Raw genomic sequence first — 9529 nt, 5'->3', positions numbered from 1 at the left:
TCCTCAATTTGGGGGTTTCCACCTTGTTTTGGGGTTTTTTTTGCCTCATTTTCGGGTGTTTATCATCATTTTGAGCCATTTTTCCTCATTTTCGGAGGGGTTTCTCCTCGTTTTGGGTCATTTCTACCTAATCTTGGGGCTTAACTCCTCGTTTTGGGGCTTTTCTCCTCATTTTGTGGATTTTGCCCTCATTTTAGGAGGTTTCTGCCTTATTTTGGGACATTTTGCCTCATTTTGAGCCATTTTTTTCCTCATTTTTGGGGAGTTTCTCCTCAGTTTGGGTCATTTCTACTTCATTTTGGGGCTTTTCCCCTCATTTTGGGGCATTTCTCCTCATTTTCTGGATTTTGCCCTCATTTTGAGTGGTTTCTGCCTCATTTTGGAGTGTTTTGCCTCATTTTGGGCCATTTTTTCCTCATTTTAGGGGGGAGTCTCCTCAGTTTGGGTCATTTCTACTTCATTTTGGGGCTTTTCTCCTCATTTTGGGGCTTTTGCTCTCGTTTTTGGGCCTTTTCTCCTCATTTTGGGGCGTTTTGCCTCATTTTTCCTCATTTTGAGCCATTTTTCCTCTTTTTCAGAGGGGTTTCTCCTCAGTTTGGGTCATTTGTACCTCATTTGGGGCCTTTTCTCCTCATTTTGAGCCATTTTTCTTCATTTTCAGAGGGGTTTCTCCTCAGTTTGGGTCATTTGTACCTCATTTTGGGGCCTTTTCTCCTCATTTTGGGGGTCTCTCCCAAAGGTCACAGCGGTGATGTGTCCCCAATGAGGCCACTGAGGCTGACGCGTTCCCCAAAGGTCACCACCACCACGTGCGGTCACAGAAGCATCTCGCGAGGAACCAAACGTGGACACCAAAACCAGGAGAAAAATACAATTTATTTACAAGTAGAAACGCTTTAAAAAGAGGACCTCCGTCCCCTTCGTCCCCTTTGTCCCCTCCTCGGAGGACACTCTGTGATGTTGGGACCTCCTGAGATGTTCAGGAGAAGCTCAAGATTGCTCAGAGGGTTCCTGGTGGCCCAGAGGGGTCGTTGGGAGGTCCTTGGGATGTGTCCCCAGCGATGGTGGCTCTGTCTGTGTCCCCTCGTGGGGACGTGGGACCTCGGGGACGCGGTTACTGCTCATGGTGGAAGAGGGGAGGGGACAAGGAAGGGACCCAACGTCAGGGCTGGAGCCACCTCAGAACTTGGTGTCTTTGTGCGCTCGGAGTCCAACCTGGAAGGGAGAGAGAGGAGATGGTGACGGCCAAAGAGTGGAGATGGTGGAGATGGGTCACGGCCACCTCTGAGGGTGGAGATGGGTCACATCCACCTCTGATGGTGGAGATGGGTCACATCCACCTCTGATGGTGGAGATGGGTCACAGCCACCTCTGAGGGTGGAGATGGGTCATATCCACCTCTGAGGGTGGAGATGGGTCATATCCACCTCTGATGGTGGAGATGGGTCACATCCACCTCTGATAGTGGAGATGGGTCACGGCCACCTCTGAGGGTGGAGATGGGTCATATCCACCTCTGATGGTGGAGATGGGTCACAGCCACCTCTGAGGGTGGAGATGAGTCACGGCCACCTCTGATGGTGGAGATGGGTCACGGCCACCTCTGAGGGTGGAGATGGGTCATATCCACCTCTGATGGTGGAGATGGGTCACAGCCACCTCTGATGGTGGAGATGGGTCACGGCCACCTCTGAGGGTGGAGATGGGTCACGGCCACCTCTGAGGGTGGAGATGGGTCACGGCCACCTCTGAGGGTGGAGATGGGTCATATCCACCTCTGAGGGTGGAGATGGGTCACGGCCACCTCTGAGGGTGGAGATGGGTCATATCCACCTCTGAGGGTGGAGATGGGTCATATCCACCTCTGATGGTGCTCCAGATCCCACCACAGGAGCCATGAGAAGCTCCGGATCCCACCATGGGATCCATGAGAAGCTCCAGATCCCACCACGGGATCCATGAGAAACTCCCGATCCCACCACGGGAGCCATGAGAAGCTCCAGATCCCACCACAAGAGCCATGAGAAGCTCCAGATCCCACCACGGGATCCATGAGAAGCTCCCGATACCACCATGGGATCCATGAGAAGCTCCAGATCCCACCACGGGATCCATGAGAAGCTCCGGATCCCACCATGGGATCCATGAGACGCTCCAGATCCCACCACGAGATCCATGAGAAGCTCCAGATCCCACCACGGGATCCATGAGAACCTCCAGATCCCACCACGGGAGCCATGAGAAGCTCCAGATCCCACCACGAGAGCCATGAGAAGCTCCAGATCCCACCACGAGATCCATGAGAACCTCCAGATCCCACCACGGGATCCATGAGAAGCTCCCAATACCACCACGGGATCCATGAGAAGCTCCGGATCCCACCACGGGATCCATGAGACGCTCCGGATCCCACCACGGGAGCCATGAGAAGCTCCAGATCCCACCACAGGATCCATGAGAGGCTCCAGATCCCACCACGGGATCCATGAGAAGCTCCGGATCCCACCACGAGATCCATGAGAAGCTCCAGATCCCACCACGGGATCCATGAGAACCTCCGGATCCCACCATGGGAGCCATGAGAAGCTCCAGATCCCACCACGGGATCCATGAGAACCTCCGGATCCCACCATAGGAGCCATGAGAAGCTCCGGATCCCACCACGGGATACATGAGAAGCTCCAGATCCCACCACGGGATCCATGAGAAGCTCCAGATCCCACCATGAGAGCCATGAGAAGCTCCAGATCCCACCACGGGATCCATGAGAAACTCCCGATCCCACCACGGGATCCATGAGAAGCTCCCAATACCACCACGGGATCCATGAGAAGCTCCGGATCCCACCACGGGATCCATGAGATGCTCCGGATCCCACCACGGGAGCCATGAGAAGCTCCAGATACCACCACAGGATCCATGAGAACCTCCAGATCCCACCACAGGATCCATGAGAACCTCCAGATCCCACCACGAGATCCATGAGAAGCTCCAGATCCCACCGTGGGATCCATGAGAAGCTCCAGATCCCACCACAGGATCCATGAGAAGCTCCGGATCCCACCACGGGATCCATGAGAAGCTCCGGATCCCACCACGAGAGCCTTGGAGCCATTCCAGACCCTATTCCGAGGAAGATTTGGATGGTCTCCGTCTCTCCGGTTGTTCCTACCTTTCCGCGGGGGGATTTTCCGGCGGCTCCGCGGGGTGACCGTCGCGCTCCGACTCGGGGAGAAGACTTGGATTGGTTTTTCCGGGCGACCGCTCGGCGCAATAAACTGCTCCCGATTTGCTTCGGAGTGTTGAGGATACTGAAGGCCAAGGATTGGCGCCTCTCCGCCTACGGAAAAGGTGGAGCCGTGAGGATTTGGGGAGGGGAAAAAAAAGGTCCCACTTCATCCCTTAATCCTGGTTTTTTTTCCCATCTTCTCACCGGATTGGAGGGAGTCGGCTGTTGGCTACGGCGGCGGTCGTCGCGATTCCGGGGGGTTTGGGGGCGCGGGAAGCACGCGGTCGGCTTCTTGGACTGGAAAAGAGAAGGGAAAAGGGGGATGAGAGGGAGAAAGTGGGAATGGGCGGTGCGGGAAAAAGAGGGATCGTCCGATGGGAGAAAATGGGAGTGTTCAAAGAGAGAAAGAGGGAATGTCCAATGGGGGAAAGAGGGATATTCCGATGGGAGAAAGAGGGATCATCCAATGGGGGAAAGAGGGATCGTCTGATGGGGGAAAATGGGATATTCCAATGGGAGAAAGAGGGATCATCAATGGGAGAAAGAGGGATCGTCCAATGGTGGAAAATAGGATCGTCCAATGGGAGAAAAAGGGATCACCAATGCGGGAAAGAGGGATCACCAATGGGGGAAAGAGGGATATTCCAATGGGGGAAAGAGGGATATTCCGATGGGAGAAAGAGGGATCGTCCGATGGGAGAAAATGGGATCATCAATAGGAGAAAGAGGGATCACCAATGGGAGAAAGAGAGATCGTCCAATGGGAGAAAGAGGGATCACCAATAGGAGAAAGAGGGATATTCCGATGGGAGAAAGAGGGATCAACAATGGGAGAAAGAGGGATCGTCCAATGGGGGAAAATGGGATCGTCCAATGGGAGAAAGAGAGATAATCCAATGGGAGAAAGAGGGATATTCCAATGGGAGAAAGAGCGATCATCAATGGGAGAAAGAGGGATCGTCCAATGGGAGAAAATGGGATCGTCCAATGGGAGGAAAGAGGGATCGTCCGATGGGACAAAGAGGGATATTCCAATAGGAGAAAATAGGATTGTTCAAAGGGAGAAAGAGGAATATTCCGATGGGGGAAAGAGGGATCACCGATGGGAGAAAGAGGGATATTCCAAAGGGAGAAAGAGGGATCATCCGATGGGACAAAGAGGGATATTCCAATGGGAGAAAATGGGATCGTCCGATGGGAGAAAGAGGGATATTCCAATGGGGGAAAGAGGGATATTCCAAAGGGAGAAAGAGGGATCATCCAATGGGACAAAGAGGGATATTCCGATGGGAGAAAGAGGGATCGTCCGATGGGAGAAAATGGGATCGTCCAAAGAGAGAAAGAGGGAACGTCCAATGAGGGAAAGAGGGAGATTCCAATGGGAGAAAGAGGGATTATCCATAGGGAGAAAGAGGGATCGTCTGATGGGGGAAAGAGGGATCGTCCGATGGGACAAAGAGGGATATTCCAATGGGAGAAAATAGGATTGTTCAAAGGGAGAAAGAGGAATATTCTGATGGGGGAAAGAGGGATCATCCGATGGGAGAAAGAGGGATCCATGGGAGATCCATGGGGGGATGAGGAGAGGGCTCCATGGGAGATCCATGGGGGGATGAGGAGATTGCTCCGAGGAGAGCAGATCCGGAGTTGTCCTGTGGAGAAGGTGGACCCCTCCATCCTCCCCTTCCTGAACCTCCAACTCTGCTCCGATCCCACATCTCCGTCTGCCGGTGCCGCTTTCGGAGTGACCATTCCTCCCCACAGCCCCACCTCAACATCTGGAGAACATCCGGAGGTCCTCCACAGCCATCGTAACTGCGGGATAACTGCGGAGGAGCTCCCGGTGGCCTCACCTCCGGCGTCTCGGGGCCGTGGTGGCTCTCATCCGACAGACGCTTCCGTTGCTGCCGAGTGGTGACACCTCCGGCGACGCAAGCGGTTCCGGAGGTCCTTCTCCGGGTGGTGGTGGTGGTGGTGGTGACTCCGATGGTGATCTGGGAAGGTTGAACGCTGGCGCGACGCAGCGTCTCCTTCGGATCACCCGTCTTCATCTCCTCATCCGTGATGGTTCCCAAAGAGTCGGAAGGCTGTGGAAGGAACACCAAGAGGTCATCGTGGACCTTTCAGCCTCTCCCATTCCAGGAGAAGACCGACGCTGGGAAAGGTCCACCCGTAGGGGCGTTTCCGTACCCGGATCTCCAGAGGGTAACAGGTCTTCAGGTGAGGTGGACACGAACGGTTGCGTTGTTGAAGCTCCGCGATGCGATTCCAATCGTCCAACGGCTCCGGTTCATCCTGACAGGAGGCCATGAAGATGCTGCTCCGACCTAAACGCGGAGCGGAAATGGGATAAGGAGGGATTTGGGGTGGGAAAAGGACCTCTCAAAGCCAAAGGAGAGACGTCAAAGCCAAAGGAGATCCATCAAAGCCAAAGGAGATCCATCAAAACCAAAGGAGAGACATCAAAGCCAAAGGAGAGACGTTAAAGGTAAAGGAGATCCATCAAAACCAAAGGAGAGACATCAAAGCCAAAGGAGAGACATCAAAGCCAAAGGAGATCCATCAAAGCCAAAGGAGATCCATCAAAGCCAAAGGAGAACCATCAAAGCCAAAGGAGAGACATCAAAGCCAAAGGAGAGACATCAAAGCCAAAGGAGAGACATCAAAACCAAAGGAGAACCATCAAAGCCAAAGGAGAGACATCAAAGCCAAAGGAGAGACATCAAAGCCAAAGGAGATCCATCAAAGCCAAAGGAGATCCATCAAAGCCAAAGGAGAGACATCAAAGCCAAAGGAGAGACATCAAAGCCAAAGGAGAGACATCAAAACCAAAGGGGATCCATCAAAGCCAAAGGAGATCCATCAAAGCCAAAGGAGATCCATCAAAGCCAAAGGAGATCCATCAAAGCCAAAGGGGAGACATCAAAACCAAAGGAGAGACATCAAAGCCAAAGGAGAGACATCAAAACCAAAGGAGATCCATCAAAGCCAAAGGAGATCCATCAAAGCCAAAGGAGAGACATCAAAGCCAAAGGAGAGACATCAAAGCCAAAGGAGAGACATCAAAACCAAAGGGGATCCATCAAAGCCAAAGGAGGACTGATGGGTCCTCCCAAACCCAAGACAGGTCCTCCAAAGCCTACGGAGATCCTCCTGAGGCCATGGTGGGTCCTTCCAAAGACAATAAAGATCCACCAAAGGCTATGGAGATCCTCATGAGGCCATGGTGGGTCCTCCCAAAGCCAAAGGAGATCCACCAAAGCCCACGGAGATCCTCCTCAAGCCATGGTGGGTCCTCCCGAAGCCAAGAGAGGTCCACCAAAGGCTATGGAGATCCTCCTGAGGCCATGGTGGGTCCTCCCAAAGCCAATAGAGATCCTCCAAAGCTGAGGGAGATCCACCAAAGCCTATGGAGGTCCTCCTGAGGCCATGGTGGGTCCTCCCAAAGCCAAGAGAGATCCACTAAAGCCAAGGGAGATCCTCCTCAAGCCATGATGGGTCCTCCCAAAGCCAAAGGAGATCCACCAAAGCCTACGGAGGTCCTCCTGAGGCCATGGTGGGTCCTCCTGAAGCCAAAAGAGATCCACCAAAGCCTACGGAGGTCCTCCTGAGGCCATGGTGGGTCCTCCCAAAGCCAAAGGAGATCCACAAAAGCGTACAGAGATCCTCCTCAAGCCATGGTGGGTCCTCCCAAAGCCAAGAGAGGTCCACCAAAGCCTACGGAGGTCCTCCTGAGGCCATGGTGGGTCCTCCCAAAGCCAAAGGAGATCCACAAAAGCGTACAGAGATCCTCCTCAAGCCATGGTGGGTCCTCCCAAAGCCAAGAGAGGTCCACCAAAGCCTACGGAGGTCCTCCTGAGGCCATGGTGGGTCCTCCCAAAGCCAGGAGAGATCCACTAAAGCCAAGGGAGGTTCTCCTCAAGCCATGGTGGGTCCTCCCCAAGCCCAAAGGAGGTCCACCAAAGCCTATGGAGATCCTCCTGAGGCCACGGTGGGTCCTCCCAAAGCCAAAGGAGATCCACAAAAGCCTACAGAGATCCTCCTCAAGCCATGGTGGGTCCTCCCAAAGCCAGGAGAGATCCACTAAAGCCAAGGGAGGTTCTCCTCAAGCCATGGTGGGTCCTCCCCAAGCCCAAAGGAGGTCCACCAAAGCCTATGGAGATCCTCCTCAAGCTATGGTGGGTCCTCCCAAAGCCAATAGAGATCCTCCAAAGCTGAGGGAGATCCACCAAAGCCTACGGAGATCCTCCTGAGGCCATGATGGGTCCTCCCAAAGCCAAGAGAGGTCCACCAAAGGCTACGGAGATCCTCCTGAGGCCATGATGGGTCCTCCCAAAGCCAAAGGAGATCCACCAAAGCCTACGGAGGTCCTCCTGAGGCCATGGTGGGTTGTCCCGAAGCCGCGGTGACGCACCGTCGCCGGCGCTGCCGCCATGTTGGCGCCGCACGGAGCTGCGGGTGAGCGGCCGATAACCGGGGAGACGCCGTAGAGTGGAATCGTTGGAGTTGTCCTGCGGAGAAGAAGTTTCCATCTTTCCGAGGGATTCCCGGGAAGGGAAGTGAGTGGACGCGGCCGAGCGGAGGCGACTCTTGGCGGGAGCGGCGCGAGGGGGCGGAGCCAGAGAGGTGCTGGAGAAGGAGGAGTTGGCGCTGTCGGGATCGTCCGTCTCGGGATGTGTCTGGAGAGGAGATCCAGAGGGGGAGAAGTCAGGAGGTGGTGGGATGGAGGACCTCAAAGCTCATCCAGATCCCACTCTGTGGTCCATAAATCATCTCTTGGAATCGTGGGATGAGTTGGAGGACCTCAAAGCTCATCCAGATCCCACTCTGTGGTCCATAAATCATCTCTTGGAATCATGGGATGAGTTGGAGGACCTCAAAGCTCATCCAGATCCCACTCTGTGGTCCTTGAATTGGCCTTTGGAATCATGGGATGAGTTGGAGGACCTCAAAGCTCATCCAGATCCGACTCTGTGGTCCATAAATCATCTCTTGGAATCATGGGATGAGTTGGAAGGACCTCAAAGCTCATCCAGATCCCACTCTGTGGTCCATAAATCATCTCTTGGAATCATGGGATGAGTTGGAGGACCTCAAAGCTCATCCAGATCCAACTCTGTGGTCCATAAATCATCTCTTGGAATCATGGGATGAGTTGGAGGACCTCAAAGCTCATCCAGATCCGACTCTGTGGTCCATAAATCATCTCTTGGAATCATGGGATGAGTTGAAGGACCTCAAAGCTCATCCAGATCCCACTCTGTGGTCCTTGAATTGGCCTTTGGAATCATGGGATGAGTTGGAGGACCTCAAAGCTCATCCAGATCCCACTCTGTGGTCCATAAATCATCTCTTGGAAACGTGGAATGAGTTGGAGGACCTCAAAGCTCATCCAGATCCGACTCTGTGGTCCATGAATCATCTCTTGGAATCATGGGATGAGTTGGAGGACCTCAAAGCTCATCCAGATCCCACTCTGTGGTCCATAAATCATCTCTTGGAATCATGGGATGAGTTGGGAGGACCTCAAAGCTCATCCAGATCCGACTCTGTGGTCCATAAATCATCTCATGGAATCATGGGATGAGTTGGAGGACCTCAAAGCTCATCCAGATCCCACTCTGTGATGTGTGAATCATCTCTTGGAATCATGGGATGAGTTGAAGGACCTCAAAGCTCATCCAGATCCGACTCTGTGGTCCATAAATCATTTCTTGGAATCATGGGATGAGTTGGAGGACCTCAAAGCTCATCCAGATCCCTCTTCCCCCCACAGATCCCTCTTCCCCCCACGGATCCCTTTTCCCCCCACGGATCCCTCTTCCCCCCATAGATCCCTCTTCCCCCCACGGATCCCTTTTCCCCCCACGGATCCCTCTTCCCCCCATGGATCCCTCTTCCCCCCACGGATCCCTCTTCCCCCCACGGATCCCTTTTCCCCCCACGGATCCCTCTCCTCCCCACGGATCCCTCTCCTCCCCACGGATCCCTTTCCCCCCCACGGATCCCTCTCCTCCCCACGGATCCCTTTTCCCCCCACGGATCCCTCTTCCCCCCACGGATCCCTCTTCCCCCCACGGATCCCTTTTCCCCCCACGGATCCCTCTTCCCCCCACGGATCCCTCTTCACCCCACGGATCCCTTTTCCCCCCACGGATCCCTCTTCCCCCCACGGATCCCTCTTCCCCCCACAGATCCCTCTCCTCCCCACGGATCCCTTTCCCCCCCACGGATCCCTTTTCTCTCCACGGATCCCTTTCCCCCCCACGGATCCCTTTTCTCTCCACGGATCCCTCTTCC

At 54.2% G+C, this 9529-nt stretch overlaps 1 protein-coding gene across 1 annotated transcript in view; it reads right to left on the bottom strand.

The window, feature by feature from the left end:
* Window positions 1–856: 856 nt before the first annotated feature.
* NUMA1 (nuclear mitotic apparatus protein 1) overlaps window positions 857–9529 on the bottom strand; it is a 69595-nt gene continuing 60922 nt past the window's right edge. The window contains exons 22-27 of the mRNA XM_054067270.1: window positions 7644–7908; window positions 5420–5556; window positions 5083–5316; window positions 3434–3526; window positions 3173–3340; window positions 857–1215 (exon numbers count right to left, since the gene is read on the bottom strand). Of these exons, the coding sequence (XP_053923245.1) occupies window positions 1180–1215; window positions 3173–3340; window positions 3434–3526; window positions 5083–5316; window positions 5420–5556; window positions 7644–7908 (933 nt within the window). The 3' untranslated portion in view covers window positions 857–1179. The remainder of the gene's footprint in view (window positions 1216–3172; window positions 3341–3433; window positions 3527–5082; window positions 5317–5419; window positions 5557–7643; window positions 7909–9529) is intronic.

Source organism: Cuculus canorus, chromosome 1, assembly GCF_017976375.1.
Source record: "Cuculus canorus isolate bCucCan1 chromosome 1, bCucCan1.pri, whole genome shotgun sequence".
Lineage (NCBI taxonomy): Eukaryota > Metazoa > Chordata > Aves > Cuculiformes > Cuculidae > Cuculus > Cuculus canorus.
The sequence above is the reverse complement of the archived record's forward strand: the minus strand, read 5'-3'. Positions and strand labels throughout refer to the sequence as shown.